Raw genomic sequence first — 27,859 nt, forward strand, 5'->3', positions numbered from 1 at the left:
TTTTCCTCTTCCTTGAAGCTGTGAAACGTCTTCTGGCCTTCGGTTTTTAACTGACGGATTAGATTTTTGATCCCTATGGGATCAATGACTCTGCGATCAAATTCATCCAATTTCTATAAACTAATTGTGAGCTGACATTTTTTTTTCTTTTTTCTAAAGGATGATCAGCTGGTCTAGAATAGAATCTGGAACCATGGAATTTTCAAAAACGGAGAAAGCTTCAATATGTAGTTTCTAGCTTTAAACTTCCTTTATTCTTTTTTCTGAGTCCTAAGTAAACTGAATACTTTCACGTACAAGATACTGTTTCTTTGTTCGCTTTCCTTCCTTTTTCCCTCTTAAGCTTATCTCGCAATTTTTTTTAAAGCTGCGCTTGAAGGCCTTTCAACCTGACTGAGTAACTGCCATCCAGGAATAGATGTTCCTGAAATACTCAAGCTCTCAACAACATTTATTTGCATTCCAGTTTCGTTGTTACTCAGTTTTCCGTTTTTTCTCCTCCTTGTTGACACCATTTTGGTGACGTACTAAAAATAGTGATTTATGATTTTGGTCCCTATCGTTTAATGACTCCAACCTTCCTTTATTTGGCACAGTTTGTAATTGTTTATAGACGTCAAACTTGCATACTGCTTTAGACGTCCAGGGGGCACGTTTTGTATTGGAAATCCGCATTTACCATAATTACCTCAGCAGAAATACTTTTTGATGTCATTATCCACACGAAATACAAAGAGAGACTGTGACGAACACGCTTTTAAAACCAGCACAAAAAAAGGCTCAACTATCTTTTCTTTCTTGCCATTTTCGTTGGGTCTATGTATGTGAAATCATTCGTGTGTTTTTTACGCTGATCACACGCAAAACAAAATCATGTTTTCGAATGTATCAGGGTCCGACGTGTTTTTTGACAGTCTGTGTTGGTTATTATTAGTTTTTTTATACGTCAGTGGGAGAGCTTAACTTATATCAAATGAATAGGAATTGAAAAAGAAGCTTTTGATTTACAAACTTAGTGCATTAAAGTCAGTGATATCTACGGGAAAGAATAAAGTATTCTGTGATATCCTTTTGAGTTATGAGTAATGCTAAACCACAATAGAAAAATCAGAAATAAATCCCAAGAAATCTCTTCCTGTCAGCTTGTCGGGCTGTTACTTAAATGGGTGTTCTGTTAACGCCATAAGCTGTGTGTGCTAGATGTCCAAAGAAGCAGAGCTCTTCGGAACTATTTCTGCAGCCGGACTGCAAGGCCAGTCATAATACTGAAAATCATACTGGTAAGGTATTTTCTTTTACGGTTCGACTTATTGCAATCCAGCGATTACCGCCGATCTTTTTAAAGCATTTTCAATTCTTTGGAAACGAATTCCAAATTTTTCTAAAGCTTTTGAAGATCTCTCTGTGAACTTGTCTTGCCATCTAAATGCCAAATCTTTGCGGGATGTTCTATATTCCTATCGAAAGTGAAAGCAAAACGTTTTTCTTTTTTTCAAACAAACATCAAAGCAATACTTTTCAACGTCTCGAGATAGATGTTTAGGAACTCGTTGTTGTGAAACCGAACATGCTAGAGATATGTAGATCTTTTCCTCTTCGTGAGTCGAGACAGGCTCGTAAGCTTCGAACAAAGCACAAAAGTCTTTGGGCTTAAAAGAAGCGAAGTAATGTTTGCAGAAAAACAACACAAATAAACCACAGTTCTTGACACTATTATCGCCAGTCAAGGATGTACTCTAAGTACATTCCTCCGAAACTTGTGCATACAACTGGTTTCTGACTGATGCTGAAATTAACCCTAGGCTTGATGAATGTAACCGATATGTCTGTTTTTATGAAATTTTTGCTCTTGTAACTTAAGGGCAGAATCATAATTAATACAATTTGTGGTTTCACAGTCTAATGCGTGAAAGTTTGATATAACTATAATAAAAATCTCTTAGCTTTTATGCTTTTCATTCAATCCAATTTTTCTGATGTGTTTTTCTGGACGACACTCATTCTGTAAGATGGATTACTGAGATCCTTACTAAGACCTGAGGCATAGACAGGAACATTTAAAGGCCGAAACTTTATCGAATATCGTATTAATATAAGGATTCAGAGATTGTTGGACGAAGTCCACTAGACTGAAGAGAATTTCCGCCCCTTTCATTGCAGAGCTTAGATGTTTTTTTTTCTTTTTCAGCTGAAACTTTTTATGACGATTTGTACTCGATGTCAGAGATGAGGTTTTTGATGATATTGCCAGCAGTCACAGTAACTTTGACTTTCTTACACATGGTTACAAGCACAGGAAACCCAAGGTAAGTTTGGAATCACCATTTATTAATTCGGATATGCCGTAATACGATGCCAACTTTCTGTTTCCTTGTTACATGGAAACCGAGGATTGAGGTATGACCACGATGACAAAACTAAATCCCACTATTTAATTTCACATTTTTTTTGTTTAAATTGCCCTTGTTAAATTGACGTTTTCCTCTTTTTTATTTTCGACAGAGATGACCCAGGATCAACCATTCCTTTTTCCATAAAGGTTTGTTGCTTTCAGTTTATTATTTCTAACTCAGGTTATAAAAGGGTTAGCCTCCTTACAACAAAATGAATGGCGACTGGAATGGTTCAATTCTCTCTTGAAATACCATTGCTAAAGTGGTTCTTATCTGGTTTTTTCTTTCATCTTTAAATTTAGGATGCTTCCAAAACAAAGAACATAACGAGAGCTGGAGTTAACAGGGGTCTGAGGGAATGCCAACGGCTATTTAAGAACGACATCTGGAACTGCAGTTTTCATGACGAAAGTGTGACTAGAGAATCAACTGACTTTGTTCAAACAACTTTGCCTTACGGTAGGAGCTCTTGTAATCATTCGAGGAATCATTGACAAAATAATTTGACTCTGTTTTAATTATGACTTAATACATCAAAGATAATCAAGGTTTTTCTATTTCGGAGATCCTTCTCCTTTTCCTTTTATGGTCAAAATTGAAATAACAATAATGATAATAATAATTATTGATCAAACAAAAATAAGGATTTTTCCAATTTATTTATTGAATATAAATGTCCTTTGGTAATAAGCTTATATTGTTAAACGTTCAATCCCTTTCTGTTGTAGCCAATAGAGAGATGGCGTTTTTACATGCGATCACCACCGCTGGCATCCTTCAAGAAATTGTTTCTCAGTGCGCTGCAAACAAAATTGCCGAATGCAATTGTAACAAAACAGCATGGCAATCGCACGCCTGTAAAAAAACCATCCTGGATTTTGCAGTAAAGCAGACAAAGATTCTCACAAGAAGTAAAACGCAAGGGAACGACGAACAAAATAAAATTGACCAAAGTCATAAAAAAGAAGGAATAAAGGTAAATGATTTTTTTGCAATTTATGTATTCGTATATTGGATTGAGTTTCTCGCTTAGTATCTATCAATTTTGTTGCAACTTTTCATTAAAACACCATTCTATATATATCTTTCAACCAAGGGACAATAATACTAAATATACCTACTTTTCGAGGAATCGATAGAAACGAAATGTCTCGTCACGGTGTGCATCACATCAGGTTCTCTTTCTTTTTTCTCTTGGGGAAATTTTATCAAATGAACACATAGCCTGCAAGAGAATAAATCATTCTCTAGCAGCCAGTCCTCAGAGCTGGCAGTGAGAGGAGGAACCTCTTTTTCTGCCTAAAGGGTTTTGTGCTCTTATACACTCAGGATATTTAAGTTAAGTTGTTGTGGAAAGTAAGGATTTTTTGGACCTGAATCCCAGAAAAGAGTATGAACTTGACGGTGCCTTTTTAATATGAGTGGCAAAATGCTGCATTTCTCTGGAGTATATTAAATTTTGGGAGAAAAAACTGCCTTACATATGACACCAGCGTAACACTCCTAACTTTGGTGAGACTTTTGCAAACGTTGCCCAGATTGCTCATGGGTTCCCTTGACAATCAACCCTAGCACTTAGCTATGTTTTGTTTTCGCAACCGCTGATTATTCTTACCGTGATTTTGATACCCAAACAGGTTTTCAAGAGGAATTATCGCAGTTGTCATGGTAAAGTGCCTAAAAATTGTAAGACTTTCCAAGAAATTGCAAATGAACTAAAAAGCAAGTATCAGTCTGTTAGCGAGACCAACAGAGCGCAGCAGGATATCAGATCTACTTTTAAAAGAAAGCCTAAATTTGGATGAAAGAAGCACACGAATGGCGCTGTAAGCGATGTAAAATGACACCCACTACAGAGAAGCGAAGGAGTCCAGGCAACTGCTATGCTAAATATAATCAGTAACAGTTTGCGTGTAAAAGACAATACGCCACCACAACCATCAGGGTCAAAACTGGCGCAAATGTTAAACTTGAGCAAGCATTTCCCCGTTATACTCATTATAAATGAGTATTGTTACACTTCGTGTTGCCAAAGCCATTTTATTGAGAGAAACCCTGGGAGCTTTAGTCTTTTAAAACAGGGGCCTCTTATTCTCAGGCCCTTAAACGTATCGCTTGTAGGTTTTAGTGGCGCAGTAAATCTACGTTTCCAATTTTTTCTCTAATATTGAACCGTCTTAATAAATAGCAAATAGAAAAACCTTTGGAGCTGTAGTCTTCAGGGGCCTCTTATGTTTAGGTTCATAAATGTATCTCGCGTTGGTTTTAGTGAATCAGTAAATTCACACTTGCAATATTTGCTATAATATTGCCAGGTAGCGAATAATGAACGCGTTCCTCGACCGCTTTCCAAGAGGGAAGTACATCTAGTTCAAAAGGAGGATTTTTTTAGGTATATGATCTTTCTGCTTGAATGGTGTCACATTGTCATGTGAAACTTTGTTATTTTAGAAGATGTTTTTTTACCACGTCCCTTATGGCTATTTAAAGAATCCTGTACACTCGCATATTCTTATATCACACTGAATATTACGCAGGCAGAGAAGTTAATGACGAGGCACATCTAATGAAGATATGTTGACCTTGTAAAAATCTATTTCCTCTGGAAAAAAATGACTAATAAATAGAGAAAAATTTTGTTAATAAAATCCTGTTATTTTCAATGAGTGATAAACTAATGGGCCTCTTCCTTTGAGATGGGTGGCTGGCACGGTTAATGGCGCAAATTTGGTCTTCCTTTCTGATTTCAGTGGGAAATGTGACTTACTGGGATAGAAATGTTATTTTTAAAGTTTATCCCGTTGACTGGCAGAAATGTCCCTGATCCAGATAAGATTGTTGGTTGAACAATAACTCCTGCCTCTGCGAGATACCGCCCCGCAAAGGAATTGAACCGAGTTCACATATTAATAATGATGATACTGATAATAATAACTCTTTCCCTATTTAGATTTATTTAAATACTGGTCTCTTATTGATCTAATACCTTCAAACGACAAGCAATGCAGCTCAAAGAATATAAGTTGCTTAAAAGAGAACAGCTCTCCAGAAGCTAACAGCTTGACTCCCCGTAAAGCAATAGCAATCTCGACGAGTTGCGAAAAACAAATTCCTCAACTACTTGAAAGTGAAATTCATGGAGTAAAATCTTTAACGGAAGGAATGATAAGAAAAAGTCCATTGGTAAAAGTGGAAGAGTAGAATACTAGAACATTATTCGGCCTCAGTTGGGCGAAAGGTTGTTCTATCATTCTCTCACCCAGCGTTCCTCCAGAAAGAATGGAATCAAAAATGAGCACAAAGAGAGTTTATGTGAAAATATTGAATAATTGATTATTTACCGTAAACATGCTTAATAATAAGCAACGAGCAGACATTGGAAAAAGCCTTTGCTAAGATTGCTGATATAGCGATAGGGAAAACAAATTGTGAAATATTTTGCATCTTTTAGAATTTTAAAATTTGATAAATCGTCATTTTTCCTTTCCTTCTTTTTCGTTCGAAGTCGATTAGCAACTCTTACTCCCGTGAATACTTTTTGTTCTACTGTTTGGGGTAATACCTCCAGCAAAATATTTCTAAGCTCCAACTCATTCAGAACTTCGCATGCAGAATAATCCTAGGTATCAAAAAATTTGATCATGCCTCTGCTGCGCGCAAATCCCTTGGTTGGTTAAGCGTCCGTCAAAAACTTCAATTAAATACCGTTGAACCCACTAAATGCAGATCATCAACTGGTCAACGCTCTTTCGCCTTTCGCGGGGCAAAAGAATATACCTTCCTTCCAGGAAACATTCGAAGCACAAACGATATTTTAAGTTTTAAAAGGAAAGTTGCCCAATTTACCAGAAATTTTTCTTAAATGGACCTTTTTACCCTTTTATACCTTTATACGAAATTATGTTAATTATCATGATGATTATTATTATCATTAATATTATCATTATTATTATTATTATTACTATTATTTTTTTTGTCTGTTTTCTTCGCAACACATGTAATTATTCTTTTACCCATTGTAATTTATTATGTAAATATTATTGTATTACGACAGAATAGCCTCGTAAAGGGTAGCCGTAATAATAAAGTGTATTGTGTGTATTGCACAAAATATCAGAAAAAGTTTCATGGATTCGAGTTCGGAAGAGAAAGTGCAAGTTAACATCCATAACTCCTTGCACAAAAATAGATAAAAATATGATGATCAAATTGCATCAATGAACGTTGATGCAATTTGATCAGCGATGAGATCTGTAATCGCTACCCGTTGCACTTTGTTCCATTACTGCGAGTGTAATTTACTGAGCTGATCGAAGAGCTCCACTTAAGTGGAACTAAGAGAATATTTCTTTTAACCAGTATTTCCTGATAAGATGTGGCAACTTCTTACTTTAAAAAAGTCTACTAAGAGCAATATCAGAAATTCTAAAGATGTAGTATTACGACAAATTTTGGATGTGCGGCATTTAGGTAGAATGTAATTAAAAGATGGCTGACAGTCTACCTTTTAACCATTGTCGACAAATTGGTTTGGAACAGTGGGATTACTCCAAAATATGAGTTAATAATAGATCATTTCAGACAATTTGTGCATATCTTGACGTACTTGGAACTTGAGAACCAAGTTTAGCGATCTTTACATCTGTATCTCTCCACAGGAAATAATAGTTGCTGAACTCTAACAACGACATACCTTTAATTATCGATGCTTGAGGTTATGGAAACACATATTAGATATAAAACCATGGGACTGAAATCAAATATATAGGTACCCTGACCAAGTTAAAACCGTGCTGGATGCCGTACGTGATAATTGCTAACAAATTGAACTGTTTTTGATGTAAGCTCTTAGGTACTGAAGGCGATGAAAAGGTCGTGCCCTAAAATTAGGGACCAAAATTGAGAGATTACAAATCACGTGCCCTTCAGGGCATAGGGTAAAATATCCATCCGTTTCTTTGGTCTGATTTAATCCCAATTCTTTTTTGGATACGTCTGTTGTTGCGTCTGGTTCATGCTCGGGCATCTTTCATCTTTCCGCCTACACAAAACCAATTTCCAATTCAATTTGTTCCACAAATTCCCATCGCTTTCTATCAGTCTCTAAAAGAGATTATCGTTCAGTCACGTGCGAAAATGCATATGCTACGTGATGTCATTGGAAATACAATACTGATGTAAATCTACTTGGCAATGAATAACAAGCCAAAAATATTTACTTAAAAAAGCAGGTTTAATGTGTTCAAACTGTTCGTTTGTCATGACATTTTTCAGAATTCAACTAGGTTCAATAGAAGTGGTATTTCAATAATGTTTTTGAATTTGGGCAGCTTTATTCTTTTTTTTTAAGAAGACGCAGACTATCTACAATTCTCACTACATTCTACGCCTTTAACCTTGTCCGACAGAAATGGAAAGTGTTCCAGTAACTAAAGAGATACAGTGACGGTCTTAGGAAAATTGAATTTTGCAAATAAAAATTGCGAGAATGATTTGCCGAGTCCAAGAACATTTTGACGATGGCTCTCGTTGACGATCTTGAACAGATAAAATAGTGGTGGAACACTTTCATTTTATGTTCTTCAGCTTATAGTAAGGTACAATGGTAATACATCACAATGTTTTATGGACTGATGTATTTAGGGTCATAAAGAAACCTTTGAAGTCCGAAATGTTTTTAAAACTTTTTTATTGCTGTTAGTTATTTGATTAAAACTGTCAATTACTGATTTAAGATCCTGTGTTCTTATTAGGGATAAGGTCTATCAATGCACAAATGGGTCTTTAATGAAAGCATTACATCATTTGCAATAAGACAAGAGATCACGCTGCATAATTTATGTAACCATGCACCCCTGGTGCTTTTTTTTTTTTTTTTGAGTTCAAAGTCCTGCCAAGGAGCAGTGTTTAGTGTTTTTGAGTCTTATGTCTTGTGTGGGGAATTTTTCTTCTGGAGCGCCCGAGAATACACGCACTAAAATGCACACACTGTTCACGGTAGACTCACGCTTAAAAAGCTGTGGAGCGTCAGTTTTTTAGCGGCTTGGTCCACGAACTCAGACAAACGCGAGGAAAAATGAAATGTGCAGATGACGTCAAATGAGTCTTAAATAAACTCAAAGCAACTGAAATATCTTTAGATGAAAAGCCAAGTACTAATGCCTGACACAATCAGGAACTTAGCCGGTGACTTCCTCGACGACAAGAAGAAACAGATATCCCGACGAACAACAGATGCGGTATTGCGCCTCGCAGGCAACACGAGCTTACGAACAATCGAATTCTTGGAGCGAAGACATAACCCCAAGGAAAAAACCCAAAATGACCACAGAGATAAGTCGTGCATTTCTTCCTTTCTTTTTTTTTCATGTTATTTTGCATTAAATGGCAGTTTCTGTTACGGTTTAGGCGAACGTGGTTACTTTTCTTTCTTGCAAGCGTACGGTTTTAGTAGCTATGAAACCGGGATCACTGTTGTAACATCATCTCCCTTTGGACAGCAGAGACTTAAGTTAGGGATTCGATGTTTTTGGCAAATCCGTTCAGATATCTTTAGCATGTAACAAGGAGTCGATTTCATGCTGCTCTAAACATAAAAAGACTGTTTAGTTCTGTGGACACGACCGAGTACTGATCGCATTTACCTCAAAAAACGAGAAACAAAATGATGCTTGCACCGGTGGTCTTCGCTCGTATAACCAAATATATATCCTGTACTGTATGATTGTTGTAGGCAATCATGAGTTTCCAAAAATATTTGCTGAATACTATGAATAAAATAAATGAGACGTGCATGGGTTTATAAAGACTATTAAGAGGGTTGTCAACAGAATTACAGAGGTCAAAATCTTTTTAGCAACACTAACAGTACAGTACAGTCCAACGTTTACTGGCAGAATCCATGCAATTTTTGTGATGATGTTGTCATTGTAGCTCTTTGCTAATTGCTTTTCAAGATTTGAGCGCAGACACTGCCAAAATTTCGTTTATTTCGTTTATTGGCTGCACAGTCTTGAGTAATTTTCACACAGCAAATGGTACGAGACACTTTACTCTTATGTAGAAATTTGTTTTATATGTCTCATTCTCAAAGGGTGTTCCTGTCACTGAAATGCAAAGTGCAACTCTAGAAATTACACAAATTTAACAACTACCTAAACGTCCTTTTTTGTTTCGATCGAACCAGGACAAGAGTATTGATAGATTTATTTTACTCTCAAGATGCAAAAATTAGTTCTCTAGAGTGCGTGTCATGAATTTGTCATTGTTGGATTTCTGAGAACTTGGATTGATATTCAATAAATCTGATGTTTTCCTTACTTCTAATTAGCTTTGATTTGAAAATATCTGGATGTTGAAAAGAGAAATTCATTTTTGAAATAGTTACATTTACAAGTTCCTTTCATCTTAAGATACTGCTGCGTTTTCCTAATTTATAGATTGTTTTCCAGTGGAATGTTGTAGCTACTGAAAACAACTTACTCTAAATGCAATCTTTAATCACGGGTAATGAAATTCATCTATGGATGCTAATGATATTTTGAAGTAAAGTTGAAGCAGGATCGCTGATTTAGACCATGACCGATAGTAGGGTGAAGGCAATTGGTAGCTAAGAAATAGTGGGCTAAGACAACCTGCTATTGATCTATTATACACTAATCTGCTGTCACAGTCAAGCTTTGTTGTTAATATTTTCAGTGCTATAACAGCTTCTTATTTTGTGAACGTGTTTGTTTTCTAATGTCATTGATCACAATTCGGGGAAAGTGGGTTAACCAACGTGTGAAACCAACTAAAACTAAACTGGATTTGTTTTGCAAGGTTTTATCAAATCAACCTCATGAAAGGGTTTTTTAATTTTTTCCCCTATCAGCATAAATTTATACCCGTTGTTATTTGAGGTCATCGCATCAATCATTTGCTCATCAATCTATGTATGTTTCAAGTTTTAATTTCATGGAATTGTATTGAATGGTGGTGTACCGAGCGTGTGTTTATTTTTTCGGATTGTTTTATAAAGCTTTTGAAGAGAGCTTGCCACTTTGTGTTTTTAAAATAGTGATTGTCGAACACTCTCTGCTTAGTTTTTGGCTTGTGGACACTCTTTTAGCTCCTTTGTTAGTTTTTTTGGGCTTGTATTATAAATTGGCTATAGATTGTTCTAGAAATTGCTGGTAACCAACAAGTGTGCACTTTGTCTCATCGACGCTCGTGTCGGAATTTGGTCGGAGTTTGTATTTTTATATGACCTTGGGTCATAAATTAGTGATTCCCAAGGCTGTGTATATCTTTTGTTTGTTTGTTTTGTAAATTGGTGAGTGCCAAAGTCTTTTTCTGTATTTAGATGGATTGTGTTGTATGTTTGCCTTCCTACGTATCTGCATCCTCCTGTTACTGGCTTGTTTTTTGCCTCTCATTGGAAAATACTGGTTCAGCACATTTCAGGTTAGCCACTATTCATCACTGATGCCAACCAGCAACATTAATGTTTCTTATCGAAATTCCTCTTTGGCCCATGGATGGACTTTGTAGGGATCGATGAGACGAATCATAAGCACGGAAGGCTTCAAACATCGCAAAAAGCAAGCATGATATGCTTCCAGTCAGACGCCCTACTCCGGGATCATGTCCGAATCACTCAGAAAGCTCCGTGAAAACGTTTACAGTCCTCTTTGGCCCCAGGATAGAGCTTGAAGGGATTGATGAGGCGAATCATAAGGACTAAAGGCTTCAAACATCGAAAATAGCAAGCACGATATGCTTCCAGTCAGACGTCCTACTCCGGGATCAGGTCATGTCCGAATCACTCAGAAAGTTCCGCGGAAACATTTACAATCCTCTTCGGCTTAAGGATAGAACTTGAAGGGTTGATGAGGCGAATCATAAGCAGTGAAGGCTTCAAACATCGCAAACAGCAAGCATGATATGCTTCCAGACGTCCAGACGTCCTACTCCGGGATCAGGTTATTTCCGAATCACTCAGAAATCTCCGCGAAAACTTTACCAACCGAAGAGTATAAGCCAACCAATCACCCAGCTAGCGTTATGTTTCCTTTCGAAATATAAAGCTCTTGAACACCCTATCCTCACTCACACTTTTTTTGGAAAAGGTACTCTTTCATACTGATATTTCATATTTCATATCGAAGTTCTGCAGAAGATAACAAATGACAAATTTGCCCGCCATATTGAAGATCCCCCTAATGTATGCGTGACGTCAAAAATATTCCCAGAAAACACCCACCTGAGCAGTTTGTTCCTCTCACACTTACAATCGACTGATTATCTATTACGCCATTTGACGTTCCTGTGCAGGATGAACACACGGGGGATTGAATTAGATGAAGCGGAAAGAAACATCTTAAGCCTCTTTCCAATAGCACCAATTAGCTAATGGTTACTTTTTCTTCAGACTAAGCGTAGTAAGCCTTAGATAGGTGATCTTCATCTTAAGGAAAACGCTTTGCCCTTAAAATATCTCTTGAACATAATCTATTATACTTACTTTATAGAGGACGCTTATCCATAGGGGAAGTTTCAGATCCAGAGCCGTTTAGTGCAAAATAATCTCAAATGTCAATAATCTCAGCAAATTTAGGCAAGTGATTAGTCATAGCTTTGAGCAGCTGATCAGGATTAGTTGGGCACACGAATACCTCCTCTCAATTTGTTAATAAGAAATTCAAACATATTAATTCAAAGTGACAGTGGTGTGGAGGTGCTGTCAGATATCAAGGAAGGTGGGTCCAATTTTGGTATTGATGGCCGTTATTGATACTCTCCAACTTCCGGGTGGGATTAACTTCTGGCCCGCAGCCAATGCAACTTGAGGTGTAATTTGAGTTTTGAGAAGCTTAGGTTCATGGCTATGACAACGCACGCGCATAAGCCAACACTGGATATTTGGTGACGTCAACAAGATTCCATAATGGCGCCTACTCTGAGAGACGCCATACATGATCCTTTCTTAGCTCAGTTCAGCGCCTGGAAGTGTCCTTGTCCAGTAGTACATTCAGAAGCTTGTTGCATAACAATGCAAATTAAGGAGAGTGTAAAAATATGAGGTCTTTGTAACTTACGCGAGTGATTCAAAGGTGGAACTTTTGAAGTTCGGAGTGATTCAGTTTCAGCGCGAATATCTTTACGACCACGTGTCATATATTTTGAAAAATAAGGTACGTAAAAACGTTTTTCAGTCTCAGTATAACTTGCCATCGAAGCCGCCGTAAGATTTGCCTGCATTTGGCGGCATTTTTCTTCGTTATGAAATCCTCGTTTTGCACCATGTTGGACCCTTGAAGATACAGCAATGACTTTCGCCATATGACTTACCGCTCGAACTTGATGATGCATCGTTCCACTTTATACTCTCTAGCTGTCTGATGGAAAACCAAATTGCTTCAAACTATAAAGACGTCAGTTGTGTGGCAATATGATGAGGAAAACAGGAACGTTTCAGATATACAAGAGAACGGTACTTCGAAATGAAGTTTTTGAACTCCATTTCAATCTGAAAACAAAGAGATGCTTCTCGATAACGGTCCTCGGCTTGTGGAAGATCTGTACACCGTTTTTGGCGTATGTATAGCTACGTGACTATTAAAGTTCTAATCGTGAGAGCTTCTATCGTTAAGTTCAGTAAAGGTCTGTGTGGAAAATGAGAGTTTCGCTAAATAGTACTTCACTAAAATTTTATTGAAACTCAGTTATTGAAGGAGTTTAAATTGAACGATCCCCAACCACTACTTTTGTGTATCATCCTAAATCAGTTTTTATTTTTATTTTAGAAAATGAAAATGGTTATTTTAAATGCTCAAGCGATAAACTAGGTTATCTCAAAGTATTTACATCGCTTTAGTTGATTACTTTTGGACTAGACCTTGCAGAGTGAGGTCCTAAAAGATCCTAGATAGCATATTGAGCTTTGTATTAAAGGATCAAAACTCGACATAGATTTCATCTAATTCCAAATAATACTAATTTTTAAAATAAATTCATGTTGCAGTTCCCTGGATTCTTCGTGAATGTTAGTGTTCAAACTTCAAGACATCTTATCTAAAGTGCTGTTACTTTGTAAGAATATACTCCTGATATTATCATGTTATGGCACTCAAATGGAACTAAGTTTCTAGTTTAAGGAGGTAGAATTATTGGTTCCATTTTCACTTCCCCACCACCTCATATCTTATACTTCGAGTGTAAAAAAGAAGCTTGAAAACACTAACAATGTAAACAGGTTTTTTAGAATCTTCATCACACATTTCAATTGTGAATTTCAAAGAGAAATTATTACAGGCCATCATTGGAGACCCTTGATAGATTCACAAGGCCCTCTCAGGTTTAGCAAACCTGACAAAAACGTAAAACAGAGGAATACTTCGGTTTTTCAGCCAATATCCTCAACTAACTGTGGTTGATATATGGTAAAGGTGCACAGAGTTACCTGTTCAATTTCGTATGAAGATTGGCAGGTCTCTTTCGATTAGAATTGCAAATACTAAGAGAGTATGGCACCTATTAGAAATATAATCGAACCACCAGACCGAAATATCTTCCTTCAAAGAAACGTAGATTCATAATAGACATTTAGGGACGTGCATATCCATTTATAATGCGCTGGCGCTTGAACCATTTTAATTGAAATATGGGTCTTCTTTGAGTATATTCCCTTCGATCTCTCGATACATTGACAACAATTACAAAGTTTCACCTTAAGCTCTCATCAGTCGCACGCAAACCCCTTCAAAAAATATCCCCTCGAATTGCAGCATCTCAGTCTTGATAAGCAGTAAAATGAATTCTTGTAGAGTAAAATCTCTCAGGCTTATCTTAATAATCGCGCAGTAAGTTCAAGCGTTGCGCGTCTCTCGAATGACGCAGATTCCTTTCGCGGTTTAGAGAATGTTTTGATCAACCAATCAGGTTCGAAGAAAATTACGTAGACATTCGTGACTATGGCCCAGACTGATGAAACTTAGATGACTGTTAACATTTCGAAAAACATCAGATACTTCCGACAGGGCATTAGCTGGCGAACGAAGCCCTTTCCTTCGAGAGAATTCTATGCTTTTTTACATGCATTTGCTTTAACTAGCGTTTTTATTTGTTGTTTTTGCGCTGAAAACGAAGATAGCTTGAGTTACTGAACTACCTCAAAGCAAAATTGGGTCACTCAAGGTCACGAAATTAAACGCCGAAAACTTCCGGAGTCAGTCCTAACGTTTCTTGGACTCAACATTTTTTCTTTTCTGACCAATTTGACGCAATCGCCCATTCATTAAGTCAGAAGACTTAACAGCTTGGTTACAAACGATGTATGATGATCACGGAGGAAAAAATGTTTATATTTGATTATCCGAGATAGAATAAGGCAACTTTTGCATCAATAAACTGCATTGCTATAAATGGATTGGCTGCTTGAGGTCACGTTTACTTTGCACTCAGAGATCTTTTCAGATAAGCCAGGGGAGACTGGACAACATCTCAAAGATCTCAATACCATGGATCTGGGGTGTCAGTTGGAAGTCTGGTATTGTTTATTTAAGAAATGAAACGCACTGTTTTTTATCGGTATCGGAATGTTGGACGAGCACAAAAAAAGTTTGTGATTCATAAGCCGGAGGCGAGTGATTAATAAACTCTTCGAGTGTCCTCCCAGCATTTCAAGTGGTTATTAAGCCGGTAACCGATAAAAAGTGCGGTCTATTGCTCTTATATATAAAAAATTTAAATGATAAAAATTTCTATATGTTTAACGGTGCAATGAACAGGTTTTTGACCAACCAGGGCCCTCGTAATATCTCAGCATTTTATGAAGCGTCACTTTGCTACACTTTTCGAGGCGTGTTAGAATTTACTGCTAAAAAATAGTTCTATGGGAAGGTAACGGGCAAAGTTAACTCGTATTTCTGTATAATATGGTGCAACCTAACTATGTATTATTTATAAACTACTCAGTAACGTAAAATGTGAAAAAGCCTCTAATTAGGGCCTTATTTTCCTTTAAAGCTAATACTCAAATTAATATTAACTACAGCTCAATCAAACTTTACTGAACTTTTTTAAAATTCACAGATCAAAATCCAGTTAAGATGTGGTGCGTTACCTCCCTGATGACAATAATTTAATTAAAAAATTCACGAATCGAATTCGCGTGAAACCTCTTGATAGGACACAGTGAAAACATTGCATTACTCCAAACCTCAAGGCGTTGGATATAAATTGTGAACAACTGATACACCTAATATTGTTATCATTATCATTATTATCATTTTTATAATTACTGGTTATCGCTGATTATTACTGATTATTTACTGATTGTCAGTATTATAATCAATTAATGTTTCTGCTTCCGACATCAACGGCTGCGACTGTGTCCCAAGGCACTCCAAGGGTGTCCTTTCACTTTGATTGTGTTTTTACCAGGCCCATTAACCAGCTGAAAATACCTTCTAGGTGTTTGTTTACAGACCAACATTGCTAGTTAAACATGACATCTGTTTTCACCGGGAAATTTGACCCAGTATGTAACCTGCTGACTTAGATGATTCAAATTACAAAAGCGCGCACATTTCAAAAAATGGCGGGAGACGAAGCGTTCTTTATGACCTCTCTTGTGCTAGTTTTTGGACCAGTTTGGGCACCGATTTCTGTTACTAGATGATCCTGGCTGCAGTCTGTCTTCGTTTGAGCTGCTGCACTGCCGCACGCTTCGGAACTTGGCACGGGAGAAACATGTGGCATAGAATGCAGTGGCGATTGACTGTATTGGGTCTATTGGCTGAACTGGTTCTGTGCGCTAGCGCCATGAAATAAGTATGGTCCTGGCCGAGGAACTGGCGAATCCAACTGCAGCGGAGGGATGGTAAATCGGTGAAAACGGGAAGCATTATTGAAGTCGTCAGCCATTTTTTCGAACTTCGATAAACCACGAGGCAACCTGAGGTACGATACGAGCATCTGGTAGGTAGCATTGCCAGGTTATTTGGCAAGTGTCTGTCACTACGCGCGATGCGATTGGCTGCGGTATTCACCAGGACACATTAGAATAACTTGACGTGAATTTCCGGTCATATAGGCTAGATAATCGTTTGTTTTTTTTCTGGGGAAAACAGCGTGCATTTTGAACTCGCTAAACTTAAGACAAACTGTCTTCACTGAATTTCCGGACTTTTCCGACTTTATCTAGCCAAAATTGTCCTAGTGAAAACACAACCAATTACTTTATGGATAATAACTTTCTGACAATGTACGTTGTTTATGTAGGAGTTATTTTATCGATTTCCTGGAAGTTGATCTTTCCAGGAATTTCACTGGGGAACTCCTCAGTGCCCACCTTCTTGATCCAAGGTCACCAATTACTACTGAAACAGCCATTGCTTCCATAATTCAAACTTGAGCGATTTCACTAGCACTATTATAAATTTCAGCAACTACTATTACTATTATTGTTATTATTATTATTATTATTATTATTATCGTTGTTGTAATTACAGTCTTTATCATCACTTCTATCATCATTATCATTCTTGTGATCAAAATCAGTACCATTATCATTAATATTACTACTATTATCAAATTCGTGGCAAAATAGCAAAATGTGGACTGGCTGAGACGAGAACTTTTTTCAACACGATGGCACTTTTGGTCGACAAGAAAGCATGATTTATTGATCCTTATCGGTTGGAAACTGCTTAGCAACATAGCGTTGAACAAATCTGGCAGTAAAAAGTAAAAAAAAACAGACTTGTGCACACTCACATAACAGAAATATTTGATACTGCCCCGAAACGATATAATCTGAGGAACGCTGATTTCAATATTGCACGTTTTAGCACAGTACACTAAGGAAAACATTCTTCACAATACTTTGGGCCACATCTTTGGAATAAATTAGAACAAAGTGATGGAGAGAATCCAAATTGAATGAGTTTTAAAAACAGTATTAAGACCAAATACCTATCACTCTTAATAAATAATTATAAAAACTGTTATGTATGCTGCCAGGTCGCTATACATTTTATCTATATCTGATATCTTCTAAGCTTACTTTACTAAGTTCTTATACTTCATTCACTTATTTATTTACCTATCTATTCTATGCATTATAAATTGAAGTGTGTGTAATTTTAACTTTATGTAGTTTTGGTATATTTTAATGCGTAAACAGTGTCCCCAGTTAGTTTTCTTCGAGCTAAATACTGTTGATACTTCAATTAAGTCCTTCATTTATTCATTCAGTTTTGTTGAGGCCAAAGAGGAATTTATTGAAGGATGTTCACGAGACACTGTAAATAATAATAATGAAAAGAATTACAGACAACTTGACGAGAATTTTTCAGCATTGACGGAGAGAGGCGATAGGGTTAACACTACGAAGTGCTACACTTAACATAGCACACGCCTGGTAATTCGCCACTTTTTTTTCCCCAAAAATGTTAACAATCGGTTTCCAACCAGATGACAAAAAAATTGCTGCAAAGAGCCTTCCAACGCGTTCACATCGACGGAATATGTCACCCTCGTTATCCATGAAAATGAACTTTTATTGGGGAGAAAATATACTCTGTTGCATGTCTATTGTAAAGTTTAAAAATCAACCCATAATAAAATACTCATCACGTTTTGTGCTGCCTCCATACGACTTCTGCCATATAATTCTTCAACTTGTGATATAATCTGAAAGAGATGTTTGAAATCCCTACCTGAAGTTATTTTTGATATCTGCATTTCAAACGTTTTGGGTTTTTTCCCCCACATATTTTTACCGTATCGGACAAGTGATTTTATATTATTCGAAGAGGGTAAACACTAAAAAAGGAAATTGTCTCGACAATACACTTCTTGTGACATGAAGAACGTGTTTAGGGATTTTTCATTATCCTGCGATAGAGCTTATGTTTTGAAAGGAACCCTGGGTTTTAACCTGTGGACGACGAATCTAGTTTAGTAGCGCTGACGAGGATCTAGTGTCTTTTCGCAGAGACCTGTCGCAGCGGATCATAGATCAAAAAATAAAAAAATAAGATAAAGGGACCAAAATTGAGACCAAAACCTTGGAACGTGCACGTTTAATGTCGAATTGAATTGTAGGTATTAATTGTACTATTGGGGATCAGTTTTTAACCAGCTTATATCGATGGCCTGCCAACTAAAATTTTGTATAGGAACCGGAAACAATTTTGGGATTCTAACTTCCACTTTACTTTTTAACTTTCAACTCTGGCGTTTTACTTCAGCGAGTAAAGTACATGGAATGTGGTAGATCTCTATATCTTAGTTAAAGTGCCTAAGTGCTGCAAAATGACCGATGTGTGTGAAGCACTAATGAAGGTGAAGCACTACATAGGGAATGTTTTTAACTTACATCGTTTATCAGAAAAAAGTCAAGCAAGAGCCATTCTGCTTGGCCGTGTAAAGAGATTTTATAATCTTATGAAATTTAAAAAACTATCTCTGGATAAAACTTTTAGAAATACGAGCTTTCGGCTGTTTGCGCTACAGCCTTCAACGGGTAAAATGATAAAAGGGTAAAAAATACTAGGTGTGAAGTACAAAGTAAAAATTAAAAATGCTGATAACTAAGAATGTTTGTTAAAAAGAATGTTGTATTGTCCGGGCAAAGGACAGGAATTGTTGTCCGCATTGGGAGTTAACTTGGAATGCCACGCTTCTAGTATTTTTCTTGTTCTGAAACCGCCTTTGTCAATAATAGATGCATTATCAAAGTCTATTGCGTGACTATTGGCCCAGACGTGATTAGCAATTCTTGAGCCTTTTGCCGCAGTTTTCACATTTCTGAGGTGTTCTTTCTTTCTTGTGTTGAAGGCCCTGCTAGTCTCACCAATATAACACCATGAACAGTCACCACAAGGAATTTTCTAAACAACATTTGTTTGCGATTCCAACGATGGTCGAAATTTTGGGGCCGGGAACTGTTGTTGAAGGGTGATGAGTGGTTTGTTCACCACTGTTTGAGGACACGAGTCAGAGGTTCTGTTACGCCTTTAATGTATGGAAGAGAGGCGAACATACATACATTCCATACATTAAAGGCGTAACAGAACCTCTGACTCGTGTCCTCAAAAAACACGACATCATCTATCTTTTCAAGATTTTATAATGTTCTAATAATCGTAAACAAAATTAAATTCCGCTCATGTAGGAGGAACATCCTTCAAAAAAGTTGCAGAGGTCTTCTGCATGAGTAGCTTACTCGCGTAGTCTTTTCTCCATAACTAAAAGGGTTTCGTCATGCATAAGCGCGCTCCTGAACTTGGCATAAACACCTTCTTCCTATTTAGATTGATTCAATTATCAGTCTCTTGATGATGTAATTCCTTTAAACGAAGATCTAACAAGCTCAAAGAATATAAGTTTCTTTACTGAGCGCAGCTGTCGATCAGTTAACAGCTTGACTCAGTAGAGCAAAAACAATCTTGACGAGTTGCCAAAAATAAATTCCTCGACTGCTTGAAGGGGAAATTTATGAAGTAAAAGCTTGCAAGAAAGGAACAATTAGATAACGCCTATTGTGATTCTACTAGAAACAAAACCAAAAGTATGGAAAGCGTTAACATTTTCCTGGCCTCAGTTGGGTATGACGTCGTTCTGTCGTTCGCTCACTCAGCGGTTAAGTCAGTCCAGTCTCCAGAGAGACCTTTAGGAACTGGATGTCCGACTGACAAATAGAATTTAAATTTAGAGATTCTTATGTTTAAAAATTGGCCTTCGAGACTGTAAATTCAGCAAACAAATAGCTGCATCTTTCTCCACGTTACGTCGTAGATAGTTGAGCTTCTTTTCTTGGCTACGAAGTTGTTCCCTTTGCGGTTAAGGCAAATGCCGTCAGCTTAAAAAGAAAAAAATTAGCAAGCGTTCACTTGTGTTTTCTTTTCATTTCGAAGAAGCGAAAAAATTTGAAGAAAGTTTAATGAAGTTTGCAATTTTAGACTGAGATCAGCCAAGGTGTTATTTGGTTCTATTTTCAATCAAAAGGGACCCATAATGTGTTTTGATGGGATTTATTAATTGTGATATACGAAGTCGCGTATAAATGCAGTAGGTCTGCTTGCATAATAAGCGCTAATTCCTGAACAAAAATTATTGGATTTGTATTTTTGTTTCTTAAAAAAAGGACAAAGATGGAAAAATTGATGTGCTTTATTCGGCAAATTTTTTGATATCAGTATTATCTCATATATATTAATAAATCTTGTACAGCTCAAAACAGATCAATATGGCGTAAACGCATTTCCCAAACTTTCCATTGTTTTATTTTTTCTCTTTGTTTTGTTTTGTTTTGTTTTTTTGTCCTTTTCCTAACCCTCCAGTGATTGATTACTGCGTGTAAGCATGCTCCGTTATTACCAACGTGTGACATTAAAAAAGCAAATAAATAAAGGGGGAAAGTTTCTAAAGAAACTGTGGTGCTGCGTCGGTGGGAGAATAAAACATCGTAAATTGGCCAACGTGAAGAGTTTAAAAGCTGACGTTTCGAGCTTTAGCCTTTCGTCAGAGCGATTGGTCGAAGGGGTAACGCTCGAAACGTCAGCTTTTAAACTCTTCACGATGGCCAATTTATGTTATCAACTCAGTTGATAATATCAAATTAACCTGACAGTAAAAACCTCTGGCAAAATTGCTGACATACTGAAAGGAAAGCATAATGTGAAATATTATGCTTCTGTTGGAATTTGATCAGAGATGAACCGTCAGTTTTCGTCTTTTTGTCTTCTTTCTATAATAGTGCTGTCGTGTCTGAGGTAAAAAATCGACCATTTTTACCAAGTTTGGAAGAAAGAAGTTCGAGTGAATATCCATAATTTTTCGCACAAAAATGTAACCGGTGGTCGTGGCATTGTAGCCAGCTGCAGCATGACGTTATCGATATCGTCGATCCTAGCAGTATCATGGCAGGACGCGTGTCACATATGAACTTCGTAGTGGGCCTCGCTCAACATAGAGTCTCTGTGGCTCAGTGGTAAAGGTTCGATTCCTCGAGTTTTTCTGTGTCCCGCTCTCTATTTCTTTCTAATCTGGCTCAAAATTTCCCATCTTTCTTACTCTAGGGGAGAATATTTATTTCAGCCAGTTTCTACTGATGAGAATTGGCATCTTTCAGTTTTAAAAAAGTTCTTCTAGAATAGCATTAGAAATTTTGCATATGTAAGGTGAAGACATGTTTATTGTCCTGAAATGTTTTTCCTTGGACTCGCAGCATTTAGGTAGAAAATACTTAGGGTGGCTAAGAGTCTTCCCACTTAAACATTGTGGACAAATTGGCTTGGAACAATAGGATTATTTCAAAGTATGAGTTAAAAATAAAACAAGTTCTAACAATTCGTGTATTTCTTGACGTAATTAGAAGTTGACAAACATGTTTATGGCGATCTGCACGTTTCCAGAGGAAATGTTAGTCCCACGAAGCTGTCAACAACATACGTTTACTAATTGGTGCCTGGGGTTACTTAAGTATGGGTGAGATATAAAATCATAACGATGAAATCAAGTAAATAGGCAAAACTGCCTCAATCAAATTGAAATCGTGCTTGGCGGCATCCATGATAATTGCTAATAAATCTATTTTTGACATGGACCCTTACGTACAGTAAGCGATGAAAAGGTCATGCCCTGAAATCAGTGCCCATACAATAAAGCGTTTTAAAAATCACATTATCATCACGTCCGTCGCGTCTGCAAGATACACAACAGTACTCCTATTCTCCATTTGTAATCTTATTTCTGCGTCGTCGATTACATAAGTGAAGAATAAATCATCGAGAGTGCGTGTTTCCTTCTTGGATATTGTAAAACGAATTCTGGCCTTACGCTTAACTCTTGTCAGCAATTATTTGCTTTGCCACTTCGTTGTTACTCTGTTTGCCAGTTTTCTCATCGTTGAAAACGCCGTTTCAGCAGCGTGATCAAAATAGTGATTTATGATTCGCTTTGGTCCTTATTTTTCAATTAATCTCGTTTGAATAATTCTGATCCTCCCTTCTTTCCCACTGTTTCTGGCTGTTTGTAGACGTCATATATTGCTTCTGACTTGACGAGCGCACGTTTTGACTTGGAAATCCGCATTTGCCATAATTGCCTCAGCAGAAATTTCTTTGTATGTCATTATCCACACGGAATAAAATGCGAAAACGTGACAAACATGCTATCAAAAACTAGCGAAAAGAATTGGTCACCAATATTTCCTTGGGTGTCATACTGTTTGGTGTGTGTGTATGAAATTATTCGTGTGCATTTGGCGCTGTCCAAACGTAAAATAATAGAGTTGTGAATGTATCAGTTTCGGACGTGTTTTCTAACTCCTTCGATTGTTATTTACAGTTGTTTTTTTACGTCAGTGCAAAAGCTTAACGAATGCATCAGAAATGAATAAAGGAGCTTATGATTTAGAAACTTGGTGCCTTAAAGTCAGTTATGTCCTTGGGAAAGTACAAAGTATCCTATGATATCCTCTTGAATCATGAATAATGCTTAACCACAAAAGAAAAATCACAAATAATTCCCAAATAATCTCTTCCTGTCATTTTCACGGGTTGCTACTTAAATGAGTGCTCTGTCGACTCTACAAACTTTGTGTGCTAGACGTCCGAAGGAGCAGAGCTCTCGGGAACTGTGTCTGCAGCCGGACTGCAAGGCCAATCAAAACACTGACAACCTATATTGGTAGGTATTTAGTTTTACAGTTTGACTTATTGCAGCCCCGTGATTATTGCCGATCTCTTTTTGAGCATTCTAGATTCGTTGGCATGGAAAGCAATCATAAATTTTTCGAAATGTTTTGTAACTCCTTCAGGGAACTCTGATGTATGGTAAATTCCTATTTCTTTGTAGCTGAAATCCAAACTATGCAATCCAAAATAAGCTCTGTAGTTCTGCGCCGTCTTAGAGCTTGTGGCTCTTAAGTCGTTTTGGAGAGACTGTTGTTTTTGAAAATTACAGTCTTGAAACGGGTATGGTTTTAAAAGGAACCACAAGGACGTAAAAATTAACTGGTCTTCTCAACACAAAATTATTAAGATTAGGCTGTTCTGGTTTCCTGCCGAAAGCGAACCTATGGATTTTTTTTTCCTCAAACAGATTCTTTAAGTCATTTTTTTCCAAAAAATACTCGTGATATCTGTATCTCAAGATGGATGTTAAGGTAATCGTGGCTACAATTAAACCGAACGTGCTGGAGGTCTGTAGACTTCGTGGTGAAATGTATGATGCCTCTTCCTTCAGTGCTAGCGATCACTGTGAAACCAACAGTAGTCATAAAGAACTCTACAGACTTTGTGAACTTCCGACCTTTCCGCTTCGTGGGTAGAGACAAGCCCGTCAAGCTCTAGACAAAGCACAATAGTGTTTGTGTAAGCTCAAGAATCAAGGCATTGTTTGGAGGAAAATGATAGACCTGAACCATTTTTGTTGACGCTATTATCGAAAGTCAAGTATTTACTAAGACTCCTTCAGTCAAAACGAGTGCACGTGACGGGTTCTGACTAAATTTAAACTTAACCTCAAAGTATGTGTAACCGATATGTCCACTTGAATGTGTTTTTCTCCTCGTAAACTGCGGGAAGAATCAAAACTAAGGCAATTTGTGGTTTCACAATCCAGTGCATTAGAGTCAGTTATTATATACATTCGTTTATCTTTTATACTTTTTATCAATCCAATTTTTTCTGAAGTGTTTATGACAAGCATACCCACTTCCACGAAGGTTTCATTGTTTGACGGATAAAATATGTGACACTCTCAATATAGGATGGAGTTTTGAGATTTCAGTTAATATACACAAGAAATTTGATCTATCGATCGCTTTTATTCCAGATAGAACTGAAAAACAACTCATTTTAATGTTGTTAATACTATTGTTAAGCTGATTTCAATTTTAATTGATATTGTCTTCTGACTTGCTGCATGGAAAGAAAACTATTGGACGAAACTTTATCAAAGATCAAATTAATTTAGCTTGACTTTCAGGGTTTTAGAAATGAAAAACAACCATCCTGAACACCATACTGAGCAATTAACATAGCTGAAGGCGCTTACCAGACCTGGGGCACTAACACGATTGAGAAAAACCTCACCTCGGCTCTTTTTCATTAATCATCATGATTTTTTCGCACTGAACCTTTTGGTTCGTTAGTTTCAAAGCCTTCCTGCTCACGTGTTAACTCTGTCGTGAAGTTTGTAACAGGTTTGAAGGAAATATGAGGAACTAGAGGTCGAATTTATTGAATCAATCTGTACTCGAAGACCCTCACAGGTTTGCTTCCAAATCACCTGAAAATTCCAGACACAAAGCGTAGTCTTGTCGGACATAGTTCATTGGATTTAAGAGAATTCTCGCCCCTTTTATTGAATTGATTATATATTTTTTTATTCTTTTTTTAGCTGAAATTATTTTACAACAATTTGTGCTCGAGTGAACTTCGAGATGTCAGAGATGAGTTTATCGATGATATTCCCAGCAATCATATTCACATTGGCTTTCTTACTTATGGTCACAAGCACAGAAAGCAAAAGGTAGGTCACACATGCTCATGTTATCAGAATTCAACGAATCAGCAATTATCAATTCAGATAAATTATGCCGAATTGCAATGCCAGTTTTCTGCCCAGGCTTGTTTCTTTGAGACCGAGGATGGTTTTAGGCATGACTAAGCTAAATGGAGTCGCTATATCTAATCTCAGTTTATTTGTTTACATTTTCCCAGTCAAAATAATGTTTTCCCCTTTTTTGGCAGAGCTGACTCAGGATCAACCATCGCTAATTCCATAAAGGTTTGTTGCTTTCAGGTTATTATTTCTGATCTATTTAAAACTGAGATCATAAAAGGGTTAGTCTCCTTACGGCGGAAGGAATGGCGACTGAATTATTTGTCTGTTCGAATATCATTACCAAGGTGTTTTATACTTATCTAGTTTTTTTTTTTTAAAACTCAGGATGCTTCCATCAAAAAGAACATCATGAGAGCCGGAGTCAACAGGGGTCTGAAGGAATGCCGACGGCTTTTTAAGGACGAGGTCTGGGACTGTAGCTTTTATAACGAAAGCGTGACTGGAGAATTACCTGACTTTATTCTTACAACTCTGCCTTACGGTAGGTTTTCTGATGATTATTTCATGCATCATAGGCAAAGTGACTTGCCTCTTTTGAGCTTGATTCAATACATCAGAGATATTCAAGGTTCTTCTTCAGGCTTCTATTTCCAGATTCTTCTCTTTTTTCTTATTTGGACCTAAATATTAATAACAATAACACAGTGTGGTTTGGCCCTCCGACACCATGTTCAATACATTATTGTTGCCTCAGTAACATGTCACGTGATCGTGAATCTAAGCAGCGATTGGTTATTATTCTTTTTACACCAAGAGAATACCAATTTAAAATAGGTATTATTCCCTTTGTTCAAATATCTTTTGCTATTGAACTTATATCTCAAACGTCCAATCCCTTTCTGTTGTAGCCAATAAGGAGACGGCGTTTTTACATGCGATCACCACCGCTGGCATCCTTCAAGAAATCCTTTCCAAGTGCGATGCAAACAAAATTACCGAATGTAGTTGCAACAAAAAAAGACGGCAATCGCGTGGATGCAGCGAAAAACTGTTGTTTGCCGAGAAGATGACGCTGAGTCTCTTAGCAACTGAACGACAAGGGAACGACGAACGAAGAACAATCGACAAAGACAATAAAAAAGTGGGAATACAGGTTAATGATGTTTTCGTATTTTATTTATTCGTTTACTGTATTTAATGTTGTTTGCCCACTTACATATCATTTTCTGCAACTTTTTATGGTCGGAAATACCTATCTATTTATCTCTTTCGATCGTGGGACAGTGACAAAGATGTACATGTTACATGCTAAATACTTTTCGAAGAATCGATAGAAACGCGACGCCTCTTCAAACTGTGCGTTACATCCAGTTTTCTGCCTTTTTGTTTGAGAAAAATTACTCAATGACCACATTGCCAATTAACTGAAATTTTCTGTGTCGGAGTAGGGAGGAGGAATTCATTTGACCTAAGGGGTTGTGTGCTGTTAAACAGGATATGGGTGTTTTTTTTACATATTAGGGTCTTTCTTGTTGGACCGGAAGCGTAGAATAGTGTTCCAGCTTGGCGATGTGTTATCAAAATGAGTGGCATAAACAATTGTTTTAATCCTTTAATCCTGCACAATCCCGCATTCCTTTGTTTCTAGAGAAAACACCGCCTTTACTGACATATTCTCTTGCAATGACACCCGCGTAACACTCGTAGATATTGGCGAAACTTTTCAAACGTTACAAAATTGATTGCTCATCAGCTTCCAATACATCCAGTCCTGACACTAAGCTATGGTTTGTTTCTTAAATACCACTGATTATTCTGACCAGTGTTTTTCATACCTAAACAGGTTTTCAAGACGAATTATAATCGTAATTGTCTTGGCAGAGTGACTAGAAATTGTTACAATTTTCAAGACGTCGCAAATGAACTCAAAAATAAATATCATTCTGCCATCAACAAGACGAACAAGGCACAGCAGCTCGATATTGGAGGGGTTTTCCAACGAAATAATATGCAAGAACTCACTTATTGGGATCCGTCGCCTGATTACTGCGTACACGATGTGACCACTGGCTCACCAGGCTTGAAAGGAAGAGTCTGCGGAAATGATGGCACAAAAACACGCCAATGCAGATTGCTTTGTAAAAAATGTGGCCTGAAACTCCGGAGAGAGCAGCGAATGAGTCCAGAAAAATATATAGTAACAGTCTGCATGGAGAAGAAAACAGTCCACCCATTCAAAAGTTTAAATTGAGAAATTAATCGTTTGGCCTTACGTGGTCAAGGCAATTTTAATGAGAAAAAGTCGTCGAGGTTTAGTCTTTTAGGTCAGGTTCTTCTTGATGGGCTCCTAAATCCATCGCTTGTAGATTTTAGTGATACAATGAACCCACATTTGTGACTTACGCTATATTATCAGGTCTATATAGCCAAATATTATTGAACTTTAGAGTGCTTAGAAACGCATACGTCGACCGCTTTCCAAGAGGGAAGTACATGTGGTTACAATACGAGATTGTTAATTGAAGGGATTTGCTCGCATGGCGTTAGAGTATCACAACTAGTTCACACTTTGTAACAAGCTGTACTGCTTGTTGTTAAGAATTTTAGTAGAAATATTTTACCCTGTCCCTTATATCTATTTAAAGAATCCCTCTGTCCTCTCGTAATTTTGTATTTAAATGTGCAGTATTAGAGAGGTGCAGCAAAAGATCTGTCGAAGAAAATCTTTTAGAAAAGTTGTATTTGTATACTCTTTTGTAAACGAAACCAAAATCGATTAATTTTCGTTTAATCGAACAGTTAATGACGAGGCACATCTGATAAATATGTGTTGGCCATGTTTAAAACTTTTTCTTCTGGGAAAAACTGAGTAATAAATGAATAAAAATGGTTTTAAAAAA

General features: G+C 37.1%; 2 protein-coding genes and 1 long non-coding RNA gene across 3 annotated transcripts; all 3 read left to right on the forward strand.

Moving 5' to 3' along the window:
• Positions 1-1,178: 1,178 nt before the first annotated feature.
• LOC113664938 (protein Wnt-4) lies at positions 1,179-5,041 on the forward strand. The gene is made up of 6 exons (XM_027180565.2): positions 1,179-1,280; positions 2,189-2,306; positions 2,503-2,539; positions 2,696-2,852; positions 3,122-3,369; positions 4,031-5,041. Exons 2-6 carry the CDS (start codon positions 2,218-2,220, stop codon positions 4,196-4,198), a joined length of 699 nt encoding a protein of 232 aa, XP_027036366.2. The 5' UTR covers positions 1,179-1,280; positions 2,189-2,217; the 3' UTR covers positions 4,199-5,041.
• A 1,820-nt stretch (positions 5,042-6,861) lies between these two features.
• On the forward strand, positions 6,862-13,647 carry LOC113664933 (uncharacterized). The gene is made up of 2 exons (XR_003445675.2): positions 6,862-12,568; positions 12,769-13,647. It is a non-coding gene; the product is annotated as an uncharacterized LOC113664933 (long non-coding RNA).
• A 9,133-nt stretch (positions 13,648-22,780) lies between these two features.
• LOC113664948 (protein Wnt-8b) lies at positions 22,781-27,859 on the forward strand. The gene is made up of 6 exons (XM_027180576.2): positions 22,781-23,075; positions 24,792-24,923; positions 25,145-25,181; positions 25,344-25,500; positions 25,868-26,112; positions 26,803-27,859. The coding sequence occupies exons 2-6, from the start codon at positions 24,835-24,837 to the stop codon at positions 27,208-27,210; spliced, it is 936 nt and encodes a 311-aa protein (XP_027036377.2). The 5' UTR covers positions 22,781-23,075; positions 24,792-24,834; the 3' UTR covers positions 27,211-27,859.

Source organism: Pocillopora damicornis, chromosome 1, assembly GCF_964200805.1.
Source record: "Pocillopora damicornis chromosome 1, jaPocDami1.2, whole genome shotgun sequence".
In the NCBI taxonomy this organism is placed as follows: Eukaryota; Metazoa; Cnidaria; class Anthozoa; order Scleractinia; family Pocilloporidae; genus Pocillopora; species Pocillopora damicornis.

Coding starts and splice junctions, on each gene's coding strand:
- LOC113664938 (XM_027180565.2), top strand. CDS start 2,218: ATGTCAGAGATGAGGTTTTTGATGATATTGCCAGCAGTCACAGTAACT. Junction 2,307..2,502: donor ACAAGCACAGGAAACCCAAG/GTAAGTTTGGAA, acceptor TATTTTCGACAG/AGATGACCCAGGATCAACCA. Junction 2,853..3,121: donor TCAAACAACTTTGCCTTACG/GTAGGAGCTCTT, acceptor TTTCTGTTGTAG/CCAATAGAGAGATGGCGTTT.
- LOC113664948 (XM_027180576.2), top strand. CDS start 24,835: ATGTCAGAGATGAGTTTATCGATGATATTCCCAGCAATCATATTCACA. Junction 24,924..25,144: donor ACAAGCACAGAAAGCAAAAG/GTAGGTCACACA, acceptor CTTTTTTGGCAG/AGCTGACTCAGGATCAACCA. Junction 25,501..25,867: donor TCTTACAACTCTGCCTTACG/GTAGGTTTTCTG, acceptor TTTCTGTTGTAG/CCAATAAGGAGACGGCGTTT.